General features: G+C 34.5%; 1 protein-coding gene across 2 annotated transcripts in view; it reads right to left on the bottom strand.

Moving 5' to 3' along the window:
• The window catches only part of mctp2a (multiple C2 domains, transmembrane 2a), a 92,750-nt gene that overhangs the window by 57,647 nt on the left and 10,128 nt on the right, over positions 1 to 24,975 (bottom strand). For both annotated transcript variants that reach the window (XM_073930329.1, XM_685778.11), the window contains 6 exons: positions 22,476 to 22,529; positions 22,215 to 22,326; positions 3,829 to 3,971; positions 2,217 to 2,293; positions 1,997 to 2,108; positions 1,878 to 1,913 (listed from right to left, as the gene is read on the bottom strand). In XM_073930329.1, coding sequence (XP_073786430.1) covers positions 1,878 to 1,913; positions 1,997 to 2,108; positions 2,217 to 2,293; positions 3,829 to 3,971; positions 22,215 to 22,326; positions 22,476 to 22,529 — 534 coding nt within the window. The remainder of the gene's footprint in view (positions 1 to 1,877; positions 1,914 to 1,996; positions 2,109 to 2,216; positions 2,294 to 3,828; positions 3,972 to 22,214; positions 22,327 to 22,475; positions 22,530 to 24,975) is intronic.

Below are 24,975 nucleotides of genomic sequence, written 5' to 3'. Positions count from 1 at the left end.
CATTAAAATTATTTGTTTATAAAATGAATTTAACTAATAACTGATGATTATGGTGCATCCGGAAAGGATTCATAGCTCTTCACTTTTTCCACATTTTTTTATGTTACAGCCTTATTCCAAAATGGATTAAATTCATTTTTCTTTAAAATTCTACACACAATACCCCATAATGACAATGTGAAAGAAGGTTTTTTGAAATTTATTAAAAATAAAAAATGTGAAAAATCACATGTACATAAGTATTCACAGCCTTTGCTCAATACTTTGTTGATGCACCTTTTGCAGCAAATACAGCCTCAAGTCTTTTGAATATGATGCCACAAGCTTGGCACACCTGTCTTTGGGAATTTTTGCCCATTCCTCTTTGCGGTACTTCTCAAACTCTATCAGGTTGGATGGAAAGTAATGGTGTAAAGCCACTTTCAGATCTTCTTGTAAACATATGAACTAGGACTGCATAATATATCATTTTTAGCATCTGTACCACAATGTATCTGCAAAATCTGCAAAGCACAATGTCGGATTGGCATTATAATGAATCAAAAAACATATTTCAGAACACAAGCCAAGTTTAACCCTAATAGAGTGAAAGACCTATGACTATGTAACATTTCAAGCAAATTTAAACCATTTGGGCAGAAGAAATAATAAAAAGTTGTAGCTTTAACAAGGATTCTTTGTAATCTATAATGAAGAGTACAGTATTCAACATCTGTAGTGGATCAAAAAAAGATTTTAAATTTGTTCTAAGACAAGAATGAGTGCTGTTCAATAGCTCTAGAACAACTTTGATGAAAAGTTTTATGATCTGCTTCAAATGTTAACTACTGTATACAGTGTTGTTACATTTCTATCTCTGGGAAACATCCATATACAATCATTCACACTCATACACTACGGACAATGTTGCCTACCCAATATACCTGTACCACATGTCTTTGGACTGTGAGGGAAACCGGAGCACCTGGAGGAAACCCACGCGGAGAACCAGGGAGAACATACAAACTCCACACAGAAACGTGAACTGACCTAGCTGAGGCTTGGACCAGCGATCTTCTTGCTGTGAGGCGACAGCACTACCTACTGTGCCACTGCGTTGCCAATTCCTATCCTACTATTATAAAAATGATTTAATGGATCATGTTTACCCTTTAAAGACCCTTTCCACTAATCCGTTCAAACTTAACTTAATATGCTCATGAATAAATATTTTGTCCTCACATGGTGACTTGTATTACTGTATAAGAAATTTGAGACATATGTCCTGATGCAAAAATCTCCAAAAACTCAAAAGTAGCTATTTACAAGACAAAACTTCCCCAATCCAACAAGAGCCCTACTATATCAAAACTATAAAAGAGCTATGATGATTAACATGTAAAGTCAACATGTTCTGTTTACATGTTAATCATGCTATACAATGTATTGATATGAAATTGATTGACATAAATACAATATACTAAAATATCCACTGCACCAAACCTTTCTCTACAGTAGTATTTGGCACAGATTTTATTCAGAGAAATTATATATTGCAAACCTTTAGAGCCTTGAACAGAAAAAAGCTTTCCCTGTCACTGTGAGGTAAATATATCCTCATTTATAAACGAATCTGCACAAAAATGCATGACAGATTTGCTAACTTAACAGGAGAAAGTAAAGTAAAGGTAAAGTCAAAAGCTTGCAAGTCAAAAACTTGCAGAAATTAGTGTAACTTTAGTGAAGAATGTATGAGGAAGATGGTGAAGATCTACTGCCCTCCAGTGGGCAAATGTGATATAAAAGATATCAATGTACTAACTTTACTTTTACTGAGTCACTTTAAAAAAATCTACAACTGAATAGAAGTATTATGATAAACGTTTCTCAAGACAAACCTTATTGAAGGATCCCTTTCTTCTTAGGAGCCACTTCTAAAAAATGATTAAAAAAAAAAGATGTTAGATCGTTTGACTTTGATTTGAAATAAGACAATTTGGACTGTTTGGTGTCCTACATTTCGTTTGGCCGGTTCCTCTCGGATGGACAGACAGGCCTCTATAATGATCACTCCCATATCGCTTTCCTCACTGTTGGGGTCTTCCAGAGACAGCGTCATCAGAACCATCCTGCAGGAGGAAAGCACAAATCTTTATCTGTTTCATTCTGACAAGACATTATTTGGGGTGATAATGAAAGTAATAATGAAGTAATAATCAAATGATAAAGTTCATCACCTGTCCAGCTCCAGTTTACTGAGAGGAAAGCTGCTTGATCCCATGAAGTCATTGGATCTTAGGTCACGATCATACACCTGCATTCATCATTGGTGGAAGAATTACTAGTAGTATTACACTATTTTTTAATCTAAAATAATTCATCATTCATGCATTTTCCTTTGGCTTAGTCCCTTTATTTATCAGGGGTCACAACAGCGAAATGAACCACCAACTTATCTAGCATATGTTTTACACAGCAGATGCCCTTCCAGCCCTTCATCCTTTAACTGGCATAGTATTGTTTGTTCCTACCATGGATGGCAATGGTTGCTGGTTTCCTATATTGATCAGAATATTTAGTTTTTGGTTTAACAGAAAGAAATTCATAAAGCTTTAGAACCACTTGAGTGATGGTGAAGGATTTTTGATTTTGGGGTGAACTATCCCTTTAAGAATCACAGTTGAGCCAAGAAAAATACTAATTTAATTTCATTTAAGGCAGTTTCAAATACTTCTATACTATACTTTGAGCTATTAGGTATTACCGTGTGTGTGTGTATAGAAAAATTTATATGCAATGTAATTTTTGTATAAATATATATCATTGAATGGACCACAAAACACTATTTCATCTTTATTTTCAAAATGGAATAAAGTGGGCATAAAAAAGACACTTTACTTTCATATAATACATTTTTTTATGTATATGAAATCACTTTTTTGTTCAAATGTAATGACCAGGATTTCTGCAGGTTTCACCAAGTTTAATCACCAAGTTAAGTTCTTTTTAAGACCATTATGAATGAAATTTTAGACTTAAACGAGTCTTAGACTTAAAATCGAATATCCCAGTTGGAAAATATTTTTACCTCATTAAATAATGATAAGAATTAAATCCATTTAATAATACAATAATAATAATTTAAATAATCAGAATTCTCTGCAGAAAACAAATGGATAACTTTTAAACTTTTAACTTAACGTTACTGTAAGGAAAGTAATAAAACATTATGGTAAATAGAGTTAAAAATGCTATTTTTAAATTTAAAAAAAATGTATTGAGATTGGGATTGTTGGTGATTGTATGAGCATACATTGTCGTATGACTGTATGTTAATGGCCAGATTGGGTACCTAACATAATTAAAGAAAAATTGAGACCCGTTAAAAAGATTTAAAACCTACAACAGACCTATTGGTAGATTTAAGACTTTTTAAGGCCTAAAATTTAGCTTTTAAGATTTAAGATATTTTAAGACTTTTTAAGACTCTACGGCAGGGGTCCACAAACTTGTTCCTTGAGGGCCGGTGTCCTGCAGATTTTAGCTCCAACCCTAATCAAACACACCTGAACAGCTAATCAAGGTCTTAAATGCATACTTGAAACACTCAGGCAGGTGTGTTGAAGCAAGTTGGAGCTGAACCTGCAGGGACACTGGCACTACAGGACCATGATTGGTGACTCCTGCTCTACGGAAACCCTGAATGAGACATACATTTTTTTTTTGTCTTTACTATGACAAAAGAGTAAATTGGTCAAATATTAATCTTCCAACCTGTTTTTTTTTATTCATTTCCATATTGTAAACAAATAAAAAAAAAATATTGGCAATGTGTAATGTAGCTCAAACCTTGAGATGAAGAGTCTGATCGAGATCTCTGACAGGCAAGGAAAATGATTCATTCCATGTGGGATTCAAGTTCTTGTTCACAACTTTGCTCTTGTAGATGTGCTTGCCATCTAACTTGAATTTGACGAATGGGTCACTTGTACCTGTTAAAAATAAACAATTACTAACATATTACAATGCTATGCAAAAATCTATCAATCTATCTATCTATCTATCTATCTATCTATCTATCTATCTATCTATCTATCTATCTATCTATCTATCTATCTATCTATCTATCTATCTATCTATCTATCTATCTATCTATCTATCCATCCATCCATCCATCCATCCATCCATCCATCCATCCATCCATCCATCCATCCATCCATCCATCCATCCATCCATCCATCCATCCATCCATCCATCCATCTATCTATCTATCTATCTATCTATCTTAATTTTAATGTGTAAGATGAAACCACATACTTCCGAATATTCATATTAAGGCTGCACGATTAACTGAAAAAAGATCATGATCTCGATTCAACCCGTATCCGATATATATATATATATATATATATATATATATATATATATATATATATATATATATATATATTTTGCAGCTGCGAAGTCACACATGAGCTGATTGTTTACCACAGAGAAGACTGGATTTTACCAGTTAAAAAATGATCTATTAATATCAGTGACATGTTGCAAGTATATATCTCAAACCTAGTAAATCAACTTCAGAATTATGAAGAGTTGTATTCTAATGTCATCGCTTTACTGAGCAGTAAAGACCAGGACGAATTCAAAGTCTATTCAAGTCCACCATTTCAAGTCTCAAAACCCAAAAAATGAGGATTTAAATCAACAGTAGACCAACACATAGGCCTAATACTATTGTTTTACTATATGTCTGAGAAATAACAATAATAATAGCTTACTCTTATTAGCCTATTTATATTATTTAACATCTACAGAATCGTAAGAAAATTGTGATCTTTATTTTAAGCAAAAAAGATTTTGATTCTCATTTCGCAGCCCTAATTCATACCAATTCATTTAACATCAAAACATGGTGGAAAACGTCTCACATCATGTAAAAGTACAAGCACGGACAAACAGCCTTAATCCAGAAGACTCATTATTTAGCTGACCGTTCTCAGCATCGTGAGGCTTACATTTCATCTCTTTAAGAGCGATGTGAGTTGGCCGATTGTGAAAGAGTAAAAAAAATTACAGCCAGCATGAATCTGTTAATTTAACGCCGGTGCATTAAAAACCCCCCAGACACTGGGAGCAAGCAGTGTTAATCTCCAAAGCCTGTTAAGAAAGTCTGTCTGCGAGAGAGGAGGGAGAGCGGCTCTGTCTTTGTCTATGCTGTGGTATGCAGATTGGCTAGTAAGAGGAAAAAAATATGAGAAAGAGTCCATGGCTTCATTTGTATGGATGGATAAAGGAGTGCTTGAGAGGACCTGCGGGGAGCCTGGAATCACATGACAAAAGGCCTGTGGCGACGAGCTGTCAGGCCTGTCAGCTCTCCTCTCCAAATGAACATCTCCAGGAGGCAGATCCTCCCTGCCAGCCGCTGACAAGGAAACCTCCAGGCAGCTTGACAGGAGGAAAGGGGCTCAAGCAGCTCCGGCGTGACTGAGAACGGTGACGGCGGAAATTAACACCAGGAAAATGGAGAACTGCGAGAGGGATGGAGGGAGGGAGGGGACTGGCGGGCTGCTTTTGCGACGCGGTGTCAGTCGTGGATTGGGGTGGCCACTAATTGTAAGGCAAATACAGGTGCTGGAGAAGGAATGAGAGGGGGAGATTCTGGATCATCACCATCATGATGGACTGACAGATCAACTGAGGACTGCACTAATGATGCCAATGAATGCAGATGTTCTTCAGGTGACGTCTGAAACTTAGCAATAAAATAGAGGACCAAAAATTGTATTATTGTTATCTCATTTTGATTTGGTTATAAAACTGATCATTTAAATTGTTATTAATTATTTGAGTGTGTTTATCTATTGTAAAACGTATCACAATATGAAGAGGATTTTTAAGAGTTTCATTTAATTTGCTGCATGAAAAAGTCTTGATATTAAGTTCTCTGTTATTCTCAAAGGAACCACACGAGGTCACAATTTCACCCAAAAAACTTTCATATTCCTTTAAGCAGAGACTTTTAGCAAAAGAAATTCACTTATACAACTACAATAATAAAAAATAGGGCTGTCACGAATTATTATTATTATTATTATTATTATTATTATTATTATTATTATTATTATTATTATTTTGTGGTACGATATACAGTATAGCTAAAAAAATATTGAGATAAACTATATTATTGTTGTTTAATGATCATTTTGACACTATAATAGCATCATAATGCAAGTACAATCTTCCAAAGAACACATATTCTATTCTTAAGAATATTTCATTTATTTATAGCCATTTCACAATTTAATGATTAGGCACTGGTATCAGAACCTATATCCTAAACAAACAAATAAATAATAATAATAAATGTTAAGTAAACAAAAATGTCCAAGGAAAAAAAAAATTGAAAAAGTAACATCTATTTTTAGTCATCAGGCACACACATGAAAATATACTATAATAATTTATAGTAAATACTAAAGTGTTTTTTTTGTAACCATACTGACACAGACACATCCAATAGCGATTGAGAGTCTGCACAATCAGCTAAAATGCAGTTACAATAGTTTTTTTTTTTTTTTAATCTTTATGTATGGTATGATATATAGGCAGGGACTTTTCAGTTTTTGGAAGACCGAAATAAATTGTAATGGCCCGAATAGAAAATACATTTTAGAAAATACTACATTTTCTAAAAAAAATAAAATAATTATATATATATGCATTCATTATAGGGTACACATACAGTATATTTATGACTAACCACATTTTAATTATTTTTATTGTATCTATTTAATAAAAAAAAATAATTAAAAGCACTGAAGTACGCAATGTTTTTCCTCCCATTTTTTTTTTTAGTTTTGCGAGCCCTGTATATATTGCATCACCATGTCCACATGTTCGATAAGTGGATATATTGATTATTGTGACAAGCCCAATAATATAACAACTAGTAGAAGTACCAAGGAACAATATATTTCTCCCACATAAACATAAAGGGCGAATATATGTTTATTTATTTATTGTATATATGCTACATGATGCTTCAGAAGTAATTGTGATATCTTTTTTTTTTTATCAAATTAATTATTAGTTTGCAGAAGTTATTTAGCAATATTAATGTTTCCAAAATAGAACAGTAACCATACAGTACATATTGTTTGTGAGCTCTGGATATTATCAAATGGTCATATTAAATGAATGAAAGCTTTTCTCCTTATTAGTCACAACTGCTGAATGTTTACAATGATTAATAAACCAAAAGGTTGAAATCATGACTATTTACATGTCTGCAATGAATGACCATTATTCAGATATGTGCCATTTGAGAAAGACGACTTATTTGATTGATACCTGTGCAGCATTTTAAAACGGACAGAAGTCACTGTCTAAAAATTGCTTTAATTCAATAATATCAACAAATAGCACCAAACTCTGATTTACTCATCATTCTGTCATTAAAACCTTTACCAAATGAGAAAGGGGATAAAGGACATTCTTAAAGGATAAAGAATGAAATTCCATGCAACATTTCATTATCCACAATGCACACAATAAATATAAATAGCATTAATTATAGTAAAACTTTAAAAAGCATGCATTTTACTACTTTCCCCACCAGGTGGCAATGTATTCCATTTTATGTATGAAAGAAAGAAAGAAAGAAAGAAAAAGAAAGAAAGAAAGAAAGAAAGAATTAATGAAAGAAATGCAATATCCAATGTACATGTTTACAAGCAACAATTAAAAGAGAGGAAGGGAAATACAGTAATAATTATTCCTAAAATTGTGAGCTTGCTTGTGCTTCAGTACACTGAAGGCTTTTTTGCACAGCATATCTGGCATGCATGTGCCACCAATAACCTCTCTCGGTCTATAGTGTGCATGACCATTTCATTAGATTCAGTTGGCAGAGAGGAATATCACTGGAATATATTATAATTATGAAAAATAATGAGGTAGAGATGGTAATTAATAGCTCGCGGGCATACACCTGTGACTTTGAACATGAGAATGAGCTGCCCAATCAGCTCGGTCAGTCCTGCCAGATACACTGGCATTAGGTCTGAAGAACTGCTCTGGGTATCAAATGAAAACATAGCAATTGTTTGCCTGTAGGATTTTAGTACATCTCAGCAGACCAAATCCCTCTTTTCTCTCTTCATCTGAATCTGTCGCTCTTGCACAAAAACAAATAGTTGAGCGATAAAACAGACAATACTCTTTGCATTATGACTCCAGGGATTTGTACAGCCTCTAGGAAACAACATCTCAACACGGCTCTATTTGCATGACTCTATTTGCACTGCCAGCTCATTTGTTTTCTGACGTTAGTCTGATAAACTGACTGCCATCAAGGTGCAGCATTTGAATGAAAAACAGTAAAGCTGACGTCTGCATTCAAAAAATTCTTCTCAAAATAGCCACGTGTTATTTTTAAATGGTTACAGAAGCATGTCAGAAGCAACAGAAAGAAATGCATACTGGTTGGACAACTTTCTGTAGTTTTTGTGATGACTAGACTAGCAGGAGGAACACGAACACATTCCAGCTTTATAGACAGTTGACCCAACAATAAAAATGTACAATTGTTTTACTCATCATATAATAGAATAGAATGCCAGTGGCGCAATGGGTAGTGCTGTCGCCTCACAGCAAAAAGGTTGCTTGTTCAAGCCTCAGTCAGTTGGCATTTCTGTGTGGAGTTTGCATGTTCTCCCCATGTTAGTATGTTAGTATGGGTTTCCTCCGAGTGCTCCGGTTTCCCCCACAGTCCAAAGACATGCGGTACAGGGTAATTGGGTAAGCTAAATTGTCCGTAGTGTATGTGTGTGAATGAGTGTGTATAGATTTTTCCCAGTACTGGGTTGCAGCTTGAAGGGCATCTGCTATGTAAAACATATACTGGATAAGTTGGCAATTCATTCTGCTGTGGTAACCCCTGTTTAGTAAAGGGACTAGGCTGAAAAGAAAATGAATGAATGAAGTTGGCGGTTCATTCCGCTGTGGTGACCCCAGAATAATAAAGGGACTAAGCCGAAAAGAAAATGAATGATTGAATAGAATGCCTTTCATTGTCACTGTACACGTATACAATTTACATTATATACATGTGCAACAATTAAGTGATGCTGAAAAACCCTATATGACGGTCTATATCTCCAATATCTATAAGGTCTTGACATGTGTAGGGTATGTTTGCACAAAAAAACAAACAAACAAAAAACAGACATGCGAAAACAACAATAAAAGACTACCAAAAAGGACAGCCATGAGCAGCTGTGACTAGCCATTGCGCAACCATTTTTGAAGATAAAGGCATCGAAGATATAGGCAACTTTATTTCTTTAGTAGAACATTTAGGAAGATTTTTAGCTAATTCTGTAGTCCTTGGTGTTTGTAAAATGCAAGTCGGAAAGTTCAAACCATTACAAAATTCAACCCTAAGGATTTTTTTTTCTATTTAATTCAATTCACCTTTATTTGTATAGAGCTTTTACAATGTAGATTGTCAAAGCAGCTTCACATAAAAGATCCTTCTACTGGCCCGAGTATGTGGCTATTTCTTAGATAAACAAAGATTAGAAAATTGTGTCAAAAATAATGACATCATTGTCAACTGCCAAAGTTCAGTTCCAAAACTCAAGACCGCAACAACGGAGGACGCTGTAAAACTCGCTCGTGAGTCCCAGAAGTCATTGCGGCTGAATAAAGGAGGTGGAAAAGGCAGCATTTTGTATAGATTTATTATTAAAGTTCAGAGATATAACTCATTTATCTTAGGAGTTTTCCTAAATGATATTGTGAAAGCAAACATTATTCATTTATTTTCTTTTCGGCTTAATCCCATTATTAATTAGGGGTCGCCACAGGGGAATGAACTGACAACTTATCCAGCACACTCATACACTACGGACAGTTTTAGCCTACCCAATTGACCTGTATCACGTCTTTGGACTTGTGTGGGGAACCGGAGCACCCAGAAAAAACTCACACATACACTATTTGTGTTGTGCAAAGTATACAGTATTTATAAGGTCTTTATGCACTGCGTAAAGGTCATGTGACCATCAGGAAGAATGCAGCATCTCATTTCTCACAGGACACATTCTCTGTTCTTGTGGTCTCCCGACTTTGTTCTTCCGAGTTAAGTTGGCAAGACCAGTGTCCAAAAGAACACGAGTCAATTCTCTGCATTCTTGGAATTGAGAAACAGCATAGTCTGTGAATCAAGAAATTTGGCAGGATGGTGGCCAGTGGTTAGCACTGTCACCTCACAGCAAAAAAAAATTGCTGGTTCAAGTCTCAGCTGGGCCAGTTGGCATTTCTTTGTGGAGTTTGCTGTGTGTGTGCGTGTGTGTGTGTGCACGTGTATGGGTCTTTCCCACTGCTGGGTTGCAACTGAAGAGGCATCCGCTGCGTAAAATACATGCTAGAATAGTTGGCGGTTCATTCCTCTATGGACACCTCTGAAATGGTGACTAAGATGAACATTTAAAAAAAATGTTAATGTTAATCAATGAGCAAAACTCAAAGAGTTATGCAAGCTGAAATAGCAGTATGGAAATGTGCAGTTGTTTTATTGCAAAACAAAAAGGGACTAGCGTGCCAAATTGACTGCAAAACATAATTTCATTTTTTTTTATGTTGAAAAAAAATTATGCGCTCGCAACATCCAATCAGATAAGAGGAATCGAAAATCAACATGGTGTTTACAAATTCACAGAGAAATAGTCACAGGCAAATTAAACTTTAGTGACAAGGCAGCACAGCCTAATCTGGCCAGTGATGATCCTCTCTGTCTCAAGTTAATCTCACGCTGACCCCGGGCCATTGGTTAGTCCCTATTGTTGAGCATTATAAAGTTGTATAATGTAAAACTATCAGAGATTTCCTTACTTTGGTGGAGATGAAAATGTCTATACTACCATTGGAAAACTCATAATGCTAACTTGGTCATGTAAAGCACGTCTTAGACAATCACATAGTGGCTTTTGGTCTCCTTTCCTGTGTACTGCCATAGAGCAAGTTAGCATTAAATGTTATGCTATCAATCTCGTCTTTAACTGGCTTTGAAACTACCCATTTTTTGAGCTTAAAAATAAACACAAACAAACAAGTGCAAATCAATCTCTGTGGCTCTAAATGACCTGACTGGTCTGTGCAAGAAACTGAACAATGTTTACATGTGTGCATGCTGAGAACTGTTTGCACAGGCTGTGGATTAAGGCTAATCATTTTGAAAATAGTGTTAAATATCTTCCACGGGCCGAACATTTTGCTTCATAAGACTGTTGTATCATTAGGAGAGACACAGGGATTTATTTAGACTTTTTTGTTTGTTTATGTTTATTTGACCATTGACTAGCATGGATTCAGCTAAACATCTTCTTTATTGTTCCTACATCTTCAATTTCCTGAGAGTGAGTAAATTACCTGTAAATTCTCATTTTTAGTTGAACTATCCCTTTAACAAGCCTACTCATTGGTGCAACAGCCACAAACAAAATAAGTTAACTCAACCACAGACAAACCATTTGATAAATTAGCAGCAGAAAGGCACCACTAGGGATGTCAATTCAATACACTAAATGGTCACATTTACAATAAGGTTAATTAGTTTATGTTAATTAATGCATTTACTAACATGAATAAACAATGAACAATACATCTACTACTACTGTATTTGTTCATGTTAGTTAAAGTTAATGTTAACAATCATGAACTTGGCATGGACTAAAGCAGGGGTCTCAAAGTCAATTTACCTGGGGGCCGCAGGAGGCAAAGTCTGGGTGAGGCTGGGCCCCATAAGGGATTTCACAAAAAAAAGTCCTCAAATGTCATTATTAACCGTTTTAATTATTTCTTCTGAACATAAAGTGTCCTGAACATTAATAGAGCATTGAGTGAAGATTATGAACAGTTCTTCTGAACATGGCATCTTTTGCCTACTTCTTGCTGCCAGAGACTTGACAGCGCTTCTTCTCACAAATCTGAACCACATTTGGCTTTAGAGCGGAAGCAGTTAAGACCCTCAGTATGGCTTGAAGATGATCATCATTAAGTCTAGACCTGTACTTTGACTTATTGAAGTCCTAGGGAAAAAAGTGGGGGAACTCACTCAAAACTTCCATTCCCTCACCTAAAAAAAGGCGTATATATGTATAAATAAAACACCCCCACCCCACTCCAGTCACATCAGTCTGTACCAGTCTGTATCTACCTATAATATATATAAGATGCAGGGCAGGCACGTGCACACATAGGGCTCAACCTGTGCAGAGCACATGCCCTTTTTAGTCTTGCATAGAAAGTGCCCTTCCAAAATGATCAAAAGTGCCCCCGCGACGCGACACACCCTCGGTCCCGCCCTTCAGTAGGCGCGCGATAACACCGCTCTTGAGTACGCGCGCGACAACACAGCTGATCAGAGTGACAAGTGCGCTGTGTTCGGATAGAATCAGCAGAGCGGGGAGCGCTCTCTCTCCCTGCTCCGCTGATTCTGTCAGTGTACAGCGGTCAGCGCGGGCCACAAAATATTGCACTGAGGGCCGCAAATGGCCCGCGGGCCGCGAGTTTGAGACCCCTGGACTAAAGCATTAGTAAATGTTAAATTATGATTAATAAATGCTGTACATGTTTTGTTCATGATTAGTTAATGTTAGTAAATGCATTAACTAATAAACCTTATTGTAAAATGTTACCCACTAAATTAATTAGCTATAGGGAAACACATAAATGAATTTTTGCAATTAATCCACACGCACAGTAGAAAAAAAAAGAAACACTATGGAAGAGAGTGGATATACTTTAGGTGTCACATTCTTCAAAATATATGTTGTGTTCACAAGATAAAATAAACTCAAGTATGGTTGGGACAAGAGGAAAGAGAATAAATCTTGACAACACTTTTTTTTTTTTTGGATGAACTATTTGAGGCAGCTCTAACATTTCAGTTTGAGATTAATGAATCTGATAAACATCATTTCATTCTAAAACATTTACATTGTTTATAGCAAATTCTTTTAACAATCTTCACAATCTGAGGAATTAGAATTCTTGAGATTCCAGGACCCACCTAGAAGACAAAATTTCAGTCAATAACAGTTGAACCTTAAGTTGTGTCTGTGGTAATGCTATTAAGGCAGAACTGTTATCACAGTAACTCTTTAGTTTCACTTATGCTAATAAACAGGCTTTACATGTTTTGATGTGTTTACATGTGTTCTTTTCTATTGTGAAATAAATCCCGATTCTTACAGTTTTTTACAATGGCTATGACACTTTTTTCAATACATTTATCAAGTTTGCTAAACTCTTAACGCAGCAACACACCTAAAACACACAATTGGCAAAACAATTTCATGCTCAAAATCACACATTATAAACTAAACCTCTAAACTACTTTTCAAAATACAATAATAAACGAACACACTACAACATGTCTAACAAAACACTGCAAACATGTTTCAAAATGAAACTATTGTTTAAAACACTAACACGTTCTCTTCCAACAGAAACATTCAGTCAATCAGAACACACTGACAATAAAAACACTATCATCAGCTGACATTACAGAAACTTTAGTTTATGTGTAAGCTCTGCCCTTGTATTTGAAGTCTCGTTACAGTTTTGTTTCATTGGGTTAAGTAAATGCATGCATTTTCTTTCTTTTACTGCAAAAATTCTTTACAAAACGAAGAAAAAAATAGCTTTATAAAATTTACAGTTTATGTAAAAAAAAAAAATACAGACACAGAATTTCTGCAGTACAGACTTTTTTTGCAGAAGGACATCAGAAGCACCACAATTATAATAAAATAACAAAGTAATCTTCTATTCTGCCCGGTCTTTTGCCACATGTTCTCATCCACATTATACTTGATATCTTCTGAGGCCCGGCACGGTAACTGTGGCCCTTTGGCCTATTATGTTTTTCCTACGGCGACATCCCCAGCCTTGTCAACATTGAAAATTTCATGTGGTACTTGATTGGCCTCTTACTTCATGACTCTCTGAAAGTAATTAGACACAGTGTATGCAAATGCTGTACTGTATATGTACTGTATGTACTAATGAACTCCAGGTTTAAAGAGTAGTTTACTTCGAAACACACTGTGTATTGTACTATATTGCATAATCTTACATGGGCGTATTGGTGACAGAGTTCTTTGATGGGCTCACTGTTCCTTTCAAAAACCTCAAGAGTCCTCTATTTGTATATTTGTATCTATTTGTACATGTATATATATATATATATATATATATATATATATATATATATATATATATATATATATATATATATATATATATATATATATATATATATATAAAATAATGTATATGAGAAACATCATATTGCGGTTACATATATATATATATATATATATATATATATATATATATATATATATATATATATATATATATATATATATATATATAACTGCAATATGCTGTTTCTCATTGGCAATTGAATAAAATATAAGGAATATATTTGTGTTTCAATTCACAATTAGAACAGCTGTTCACTATGACTTTATCCTATATAATTTCTGTTTAGAACATGGTGTTATCTGTTCTGACATACTGTGCTAAAGCATTTGTAAATTTGACTGTAAAATTACATTGTTTTGTTCTTGGTTGTGCTTGTGTGTAAAATAAGTTAAAGCATTTTAAATTTGTGTTAACTGGATGCATTTTGTGTCAAAGCAACAAGAAATGTGTTAATTGTATAGCCCACGAAGACGGATGTTGTGCTAACTGTGTTAAGATTTTAGGAAACTTGTTAAATGTATTGATAAAAGTGTCATAGCAATTGTAAAAAACTGTAATAGTGCAACCTGCAAAACTACAAAGGTTGTAAAAGTGATTTACACAGAACTAAAATGCCAGTCATTTAACATAGTTACCTTTATTAGTGTGTTGAACAGTTTTATTACTGTTATATCAGTTAGGCAGTTTTTGCACCTTATTAAAGGTAACCCATTGTGTCATTTTTTACCAGGTGTAAAATAAATCTCTGATGTCACTAGAGTGCACATGTTTTAGCTCAGAATAACACACAAAAACACTGTTTATTACACACTGTTTAACTATTTGAAACTGCCTCTTTTAGGCTTTGATTTTTGAATTTGTGTTATTTTATTGACTTGTTGCTTTAAATTCAAATGAGATGCTGCCAGCCTCTTTTCAAAAGTAGGTGGAGCTACGCAGAAGATTTAAAAGTGTAAAGGCAGATGGCTGCTCTCACTCAGGGCTGTCTATGCTAATCACTTATCACTAATGAGTGGAACATTCCCCCTCTGAGTACATATGCAGAGGGAAAATGTCAATCAAAATGTTTGTTTTTATGTATTTATTTCAATATAATACTTAAAATTTATTTATTCCTTCATTTTTATTTCAACTTAGTCCCTTTGTTAATCTGGGGTCGCCACTGTGGAATGAACCGCCAACTTATCCAGTGTATGTTTTACACAGCAGATGCCTTTCTAGCTGCAACCCATCACAGAGAAACACCCATACACTCCTATTCACACACATACACTACAGACAATTCAGCTTACCCAATTTACCTATAGTGTAGTCTTTAGACTGTGGGGAAAACCGGAGCACCCGGAGGAATCCCACGTGAACGCAGGGAGAACATGGAAACTCCACACAGAAATGTCACTTGCTGTGATGTGACAGCAAACCCACTGTGTCACCCGTACTTACCATAAATTCTATTAAAAATTTGATTTCTTTATTTTTTTACTATTAGAGGCTGGCTATATTCACACATTGTTCCTGCACAACTGTGTTTAAACTTTAAGATATGTTTGTGTCAATCTAGTTACAAGTGGACAATGGTAAATAATAGACATGTAACAGGGTCTAATACAGTACATTTTAAATGTGTCCATTATCAGAGCTTGTTAAAAATGCATTCAATCGGCCGACTTAAAACACAACAGAATAACTACTGTCCAGCTACTGACTTAAGACCATGTCCACATGTTCATATTTTACTTTAATAAACAGTTTTCCCGCTTTCATTTTTTAAAATATCGTTTTGACATTTTGCGCCATGCTGTTTAAATAGCAAATGCATTTGCGCTCATATGTGCACCCATAGGCGTTCTGATCTAAAAAAGGAGGCGTGTTGAGGCACATTGCTGGCGCGTTGTTATTTTGAGAAACTATAATAACAAAGCCGGTCTAAAGTCCAGCGCAGAGCGCGTTAATTGTGCGCCTCATTTACACACTGCTTAATACTCACAAGATGTAGAGCAATACGCAATGTCTTTACATATGAAAAAGAATTCAAATATAAAAGGATATATATAGGATATAATAAGGATATAAATATAAAGGATTAAAATATTACAAAACATATTATTTTCTAGTCTACATAAATATAAAACCATACATTCATGCCTTCTTCATCTCGGGGGTTTTTCAGTTTATTCATGACAAAATGCTTTTGTATAATTTGTATAATTTTGTATTATTTGCAGTAATATTTATTATATGCATATATATATATATATATATATATATATATATATATATATATATATATATATATATATATATATATATATATATATATATAATAAATATTACTGCTAATAATACAAAATTATACAAATTATACAAAAGTATTTTACACTTTTAAATATATATATATATATATATATATATATATATATATATATATATAATATATATATATATATATATATATATATATTATATATATATATATATATTATATATATATATATATATATATATATATATATATATATATATATATATATATATATATATATATATATATATATATATATATTAAGGGTGTCACGATCCTCCAAATCCTCGATTCGATTACATTTTCGATTCTAAAGGCACGATTTGATTCGATTTTCGATTATGAATAATTAATTAATGACCAATTAATTATTTGTAGCCTACTTTAAACTACCTGACCTGCATGGTCTTTGTTTTACCCATAAACAAATCATACAGTACATAAACATACAGTAAATGAATGAAGGCAAGATACACACATAATTACCACCTGTCAATCACTTTTTCTGCGAGACTCGTGAATAGGCAGTGATCTGTGTCGTTATAATGGCGTCGGTAAAAAAGACGCACAACCAACAGGAACCAGCCAACACTATCTGAGGTGTTCGCTAAAATGACAAAGTACAAGTGAGTGAAAGATTGAAGCAGTCCTCTGACTGCCTGGACCCGCTGTCTCAAGCTCATATGGCTGTGTGTGCGTCTGTGTGGTCACGTGATGTGCATTTTCAGAGGTAAGTTAGAGAGTAAGGAGGGCTGCTCAGAAATGCTACACGCCACTGTGGATGTCAAATCGTTGTCGTTCTAAAATGCCATTTAAAAACAAAGACAGTGTAAACAGGGCCTGAGTGTGTACTTTTCGCGAGCGGATTTGCAACGGGGGCGGGCGGAGGATCGCGATGCCGGTGTTGTCTATCGGACGAACCGTACGTAATACGTACATAGCAGAGCTTGCAAAACTGTGTTTTTTGTCGACAACACAAACGTTGTCAACATAACTCACTGGAAATCCAAAATGCTTATACACCGGCGACTTCATTGAAAGAGGAGAGGATTTAAGCTCTGTCGACGGGTCTCCTGTATCTGCAGTTCAACAAGCACTTCAACAAACCTGTTTTTTCCCACTTGGCAAGCCAAGCTGACGTGACATGGGGGCGTGGCAGCATCGACGATTCTATTTTTTGATTCGATAATCGAAATTGAGCATAAATTTCGATCGATTTCGATTAAAAATCGAAATCGTGACACCCCTAATATATATATTAGGGATGTAACGGTATCAAAATTTTACGGTACGGTAATACCTCGGTATGAATGTCACGGTACGGTATTTATTGAATCATTTACAGGAAAAACAAAACTAATGAAAATACTCCAAAAAAGTGCCAAAAGTGTCAATGACATACAAATTAGCCATCTATCTGTAAGCTTTGAAACAGGAACTTCAATTTTAATAACAAAAAATTATTAAACCATGTAAAAAAATAAAGTTTCAATTTAGTATTGTTGAAAACTCATCACATTCAACATTTAATCACCCACTCACTCACTTAGATAAAGATGGGTTTTAAGGAAAATTATCATATAACTATAATCTAGTAAAAGCTGGTATCTCTGGGTATTTACAATGTCCCCTGCAACAGAAAAAAAGCCTCTCATTTGGGACTGAGGTTTCTGGGACAGAGATATGACTTGGCCTAGGTTGACAGCAGTGGGTATCGTTGTGCATTGTCTTTCCCCCACTTGAGAGGACAAGCCATAAGTGAGATAGAGGTCTCTTTGCGGTACAAGTCAATGTCTGCATCAATCTGAACAGTGTGCTGTATTCTGCAGTCCCCATGACTGTTATTAGACGTATTCCCCAACTTGCAGGCACGTGCACACATAGGGCTCAACCTGTGCAGTGCACATGCCCTTTTTTGTCTTGGATAGAAAATGCCCTTCCAAAATGATCAAAAGTGCCCCCGCGACGCGACACACCCTCCGCCCCGCCCTTCATTAGGCGTGCGACAACACCGCTCTTGAGTATGCGCGCTCAACCCCCCCTCCCCGCTTTACAGTACGCCTGCGACAACACAGCTGATCAGAACGCGCGCGACAACACCGCTATTCAGTACGCGCGTGGCAACAACACCTGCTTAGGTTCGATCATTTCCAGCTCTTTTTCATCCCCGCACAATCCATTTCCGCATAACTGGATCTGTAGTGACAACAGACAGCAAAGGATGATGGCCACGCCTGGACTGATGGGAATTGTAAAACATTGCTATTGCGGTATGACGGTATTTACAATACCGTTACATCCCTAATATATATATATATATATATATTTGTTTTATTAAAAACAAGCTTAGATTTGCCCATCTGTTTTTTCGACCGTATGGGGCACAGCATGTGTTTTAGGATATAACTTTTGATCACACTTCGTTATTATTGTTTATTAATTGGTTTGTTAAAAATTAGAACTGAATTTAGAAATAGTTTTGAAACAAATCTTTGCACTTAACAAACAAAATTAATTATTTATAAGGTTAATTGATATAATAATTTCCCTATCCACGAGAACGAAAGTGAAAGTAGGCCTAAATAATGAGGAGGCTCATCTCTCATTCTCCCGCTGCAGATGCTCTGTTTAACTGTTTTCTTGCCAGTGAAACGCTTAGTTTTTCCACTTACAAAATTCGTCATGTAAATTGGAAATTCGATATGCCACGTTAAGAGCATGCTAAACCAACAGGTGGCGATAAAAGCCTTTTTTGTTGGGTTCACACCCAAAGGGGAATGAATTGTTTTTGCCAGTAAACTGCATACAAGTCAGTCCAAACAAGGTACTGTCCAGCGGTGTAAACAATGCGGGAAAATGTGATACGTTTGCCACGAAAGAGCAGAATTTGTCTCATTCACGTCTTCCGCATTTGGTGTGAACTCAGCCTTGTTGGAAAGGAGCAAATGGGGTGAAAACACTGGTTGTGGTGTCCTCAAAACCACACTGACTGTACCCAGAGTTTTAGAAAATCTTTTTTTTAAGTTTTTAAAAAGTTTTAGGTCAGTCACCCGACACTTAATTAGTGAAATTGCTTAGAAACAAGTGCAGTTTGGAAAATACCCATGTTTGTGGCTGATTTTTCCAACATCCCTCAGAATATCTTCCTTTGTGTTTAACAGAAAAAAGACACTCAAATGGGTTTGGAACAAGTGCAGGGTAAGTAAATAATGGTAAGTGAAAAACTGTATCTCTGTAACAAAGTCACGACTGAAAAGTGTAACAAAACAAGGAACTTCACTGCAATGCAGCAAATCATGGATTAACGACTGAAATAGTTGTTACCATCAACACAATTTTCATGAATTCCTAAGCTGTGTAAAATGAGTTTGTTCTATCAACAGCAGTGGTGTGTCACTCTGAGCACTCAAAAGTCATGCAGAACATAGTGAAATCAGAGAGAGGCTTCTCTATGAAATCTAAACTGAAGTGCTCATATAAGACGCATTTAAATACCAGATATGTTACATAACTATATACATTTTTATATATAACACACTCATGTATTTAGTATGTGTGTGTATGTGTAACTGGCAGTTTAGCAGTAGATTACAAATAATTACCATAAGGAAACTTCTTAACAAAAGCAGTTTCATCTGAGATACTTTACACAAGAATGTAGATATACAGATATGGCTACAGAGAAGGCACAAGTGATTTAAAGAAAATCACATTTTCACAGTAAACTGCGTCACAGCACAACATGGTTTTACACAACACATTTTACCACGTCATATAAAAGCATAAACATTTGTTTAAGGACATAGAACACATTTTGTATTTGCAGTTATCCCGAATGCATTTGTAAAGCAGTGCTGCGCAGGACTGGATGACAGAAAAAAGGTAGTCTCTGCTTTCACTTACCCAAAAAATGCTCTGTTTGCACGATTTGATTAATATCACCATATCCAAATACTTTATAAATAATATTTTACACCTCCTCTGGTGTTTATTGTTTTATAAAATATCTCAAATAAATATAAAAATGGACAAAAAAAATCTAAAATATCTAAAAAAAAATCTAAAAATAAAAGTTATACATGGCTTAAAAATTATTTATTTATGTATTGTATATACCTACATTCTTATAGCTTTTGTTTGTTTTATATTGGTTTATTTATTTAATGTGATTTTATTATATCCCATATTGGTAATTCTTTAAATTATTTCAATCTAGCTTAGGCTATTTTATCTAGATATGAAATTATGGTGAGAAGATACAAGATGTGCAGCACCTGAAACTACGGATACTGGAAGTCTGTGCTGGCATTTCTCCTGCAGTGTTGCTATCAGTGTGTGAAGAGGGGGTGAAAGAGGTTTGCAATGACAATCCAACACAATGGACAGCACATTGAGCACATTTTAAAAGTGGTCAGAAACTTGTAATTAACTCATGAAAGAATAAACCAAGCACACCATTGTTTTTACTTGTGAAATTCCAAATAAGTTCGATGAGTCAAATGACCCTCTTCCTATTGAAAAAAACAAAAGTTGGTTCCAAGATGACCTTAAAATTGGCCACTATGGTCACCACCGATCTTGAAATGTTTGCCCCCACACATAAACTAATGTGCCACAAACAGGACGTTAATATCACCAACCATTCTCATTTTATTAAGGTGTGTCCATATAAACGGCCCATCCTTACATTAAAAAACTACTGAACTACTGATCTTATGGAAGTGTAAATTTCAGCTCATATGTGTGTATCTGTATTTTAAGGCTTAACTTTTAACCTAACTTTTAACTTCCATGAATCATTTCTGATTCCGCGTTCCTTATTTGCTTATAATATTTGCCTAAAACTCAAAAAATCTACAGTACAGCTCAGAAGGAAATGCAAAGTCAGAATAGTACAGATGTCATCCAATATTACTCTACCTAACCAATCAGATGTGCAAAAACCAATATGATTCAATGCCACACACACACACACATCCTTGTGGAGTTGTGCATTAATGGATTTGTTCTTCAGTGTTTGGACTTTCAGCAGTGAAACTTAAACCACACTGAATTGAACTAAACTGAACTTCAACTCTGGAAACTGGACTGACACAGTTTTCAATTTACTTGAACTTCTATGTAACGCTTTTTTGACACAATCTACATTGTAAAAGCGCTATAGAAGATTAATTGAATTTAATTTAATCCTCAAATAGGCAACATTCTAACAAGTGGTCAACAAGACAATTAAAAACTAAAATATCATCAGAAGGAAAATACTAAAGACAAAAGCTAATCAAAATGCATGACATCTTGACAACAAAAACTGCATACAACTAAGCTGCATCTAAAAGTAAAATGACCATGCATATTAAAGGACAGAATAAATCAGAATGGAAGATTTTGACATTAAGAACAGAAAACCCATCAGAACACATGAATCATTCCACTAAATTCTCTGTAAAATAGTCACAACATAAAGGTGTGGCTTATGAATTCTAGGCCAAACTACAAGGTCAAAATGACCTAAATATAGATATAATAACTATTAAAGTAAGCATAGTGATGCAAGCATACAGCAATGCAACATCTACTGTATGAATTAAACCACACCAGCCAGTGTCATCCAACATTAGTCATCTGTATTAGTCAGTGTTTAAGAGTTCAGTACCTGAACGGTCTCTGACAACCAGGTTTCTGCCTTCCTTTAGATTGATGGTGAGAAGATACTGGAGCTTCTGTAGACCTGCAGCACTTTGACTCTCTGTTAACCCTCCTGAGATCTGAAAAGTAGCGTGCAGGACACTTTGCTCAAGCCTGGATGATTTTTTATTAATATTAGTAACATTGGCACTATTCCAAATAGAAAAAGCTACACTGACTGTGTAGAATGATAATGTCTAAAAGTACATTTTCTTTTAAAAATACTCACATTTCGTTCATGTTCTGACAGATCATCAAAGTCACTGGTTTCATTAGGAGTGTCCTGAGGGAGAGATTAAGCTGTATCAGATGAGACAGTTCTGCATTAGTTTGCCTCTGCTAAGAACTGAGTAATGTTTGTCATTTATCTATTGTACATTGAATACAACAGATGGCAAATTGAGGATTTGGCAACATACACATTTCTTTTTTGAGGTTAAATAGTAGAATACTGTATATATATATATATATATATATATATATATATATATATATATATATATATATATATATATATATATATATATATATATATATATATATATATACAGTTGAATTCAGAATTATTAGCCCCCTTTTGATTTTTTATTCTTTTTTAAATATTTCCCAAATAGTATTTAAAAGAGCAAGGAAATTTTCACAGTATGTCTGATAATATTTTTTCGTCTGAAAAAAGTCTTATTTGTTTTATTTCGACTAGAATAAAAACAGTTTTAAATTTTTTAAAAACTGTGTTTGGGACAAAATTATTAGCCCCTTTAAGCTAATTTTTTTTCCGATAGTCTACAGGACAAGCCATCGTTAAAGAATAACTTGCCTAATTACCCTAACCTGCCTAGTTCACCTTTTTAACCTAGTTAAGCCTTTAAATGTCACTTTAAGCTGTATAGAAGTGTCTTGAGAAATATCAAGTAAAATATTATTTACTGTCAGCATGGCAAAGATAAAATAAATCAGTTATTAGAAATAGGTTTTTAAAACTATTATGCTTAGAAATGTGTTGAAACAATCTTCCCTCCATTAAACAAAAATTGGGGAAAAAAATAAACAGGGGTGATAATAATTCAGGGGGGCAAACTACATAACATATTATAAACTGTAATTATGGTGGCTTAAAAAAAACCAACATACTGTTATACTACATAAACTTATTCTTTTTCTTCCGTCTTCTTCTTAGACTATATTAAGAACGCATTTCCTCCTAGACCGGTCATACTACAACCACCAAACTAACTCCAAACTATACTGAATTAAGTTGCTCTTTTTTTTCTAACTGATCCAACTTACAGTTTTCTGAAAACTGACCCGGAAATTTTGAAAAAGTCCCATTGACTTAACATTGGACCAAATTTTGTGTACTCATAACTGTCAAATAGACTTAAGGTTGGGCTCATTTAACTCAGACTACCAATCTGCCAATCACTGATTACCTTTCAACTTACGAGCCACCCCCTAGTAATCACTTACTGCACCCTAGCAACTGTCCCATAGACTTCCATTGTAAAAAAAACTGCCATTGACTTTACATTGGACAAACTAACAACATACCAATTCATACTAGAAACATACTAATTCATAAACAAAGTAACAACATACCAATCCATACTAGAAACATACAAATTAATACTAGAAACATACTAACAACATACCAATTCATACTAGATACATATTAACAACATACCAATTTATACTAGAAACATACTAATTCATAAACAAACTAACAACATACCAATCCATACTAGAAACATACAAATTCATACTAGAAACATACTAACAACATAACAATCCATACTAGAAACATATTAACAACATACCAATTCATACTAGAAACATACAAATTCATACTAGAAACATACTAACAATATAACAATCCATACTAGAAACATACTAACGACATACTAACATACTAGAAATATACTAACAGCATACAATCCATTCTAAAAACATAATAACAAACATGTAATCATACTAGCAACATGCTAATTCATACTATAAACATACTAGCAACATGCTAATTCATACTAAATTTTAAAGTTTGTTTACAAACTTAACTTTTCCAGTTTGACATATATTATTAGACATTATATGTAGTTTATTATTCATGCAAATTATTTTTTTGTGATGTAGCGCTGTGCGATTTGGGGAAAATATCTGATTGCGATTTTTCTGACAGATATTGTGATTGCGATTTGATTTGCTACGTAATTTTGTAGGCAAGCTTCAGGTCAATAATCTGTAGACAATTCTTCGACAGCTCTAAAAAATTTACTGTTTTTATTTAGTGTGTGACTTTGGATCCAAAATTTTCCCATATTACTGATGTCCTGTTTTTCTTTGATATTAGTTTGTATATTACTATTAATTTGTATATTTGATATATTGTATATCAGACGCCTTTATCCCTGTACTTTCCTTTGGACCTGGGCATTCCGCATAGTTCGTTTGCGAAATTCTGATAGGGCAGAATGAAAGTATGCTCACTCAATTGGCTAGTAAGACCATCACACACAGACGGCAGTCACACATTTGCTCAGGGTGGGGAAAATTAAATAATACATATATATTTCATATCACAGCCTCTTGTGATTAGCTAATGGCAATGTTTCAAATTGCGACAATGTTGAACTACTGTATGTGGGAAAACAAAGCTTAAATTATGATGGAAACTATAACACATTTTCCATTTTTTTTTTTTTTATTAAACTTAAATATGTATCTCCAAACTTTTG

Source organism: Danio rerio, chromosome 18 (assembly GCF_049306965.1).
Source record: "Danio rerio strain Tuebingen ecotype United States chromosome 18, GRCz12tu, whole genome shotgun sequence".
Taxonomy (NCBI): domain Eukaryota; kingdom Metazoa; phylum Chordata; class Actinopteri; order Cypriniformes; family Danionidae; genus Danio; species Danio rerio.
This window is presented reverse-complemented; position numbering and strand designations above follow the sequence as displayed.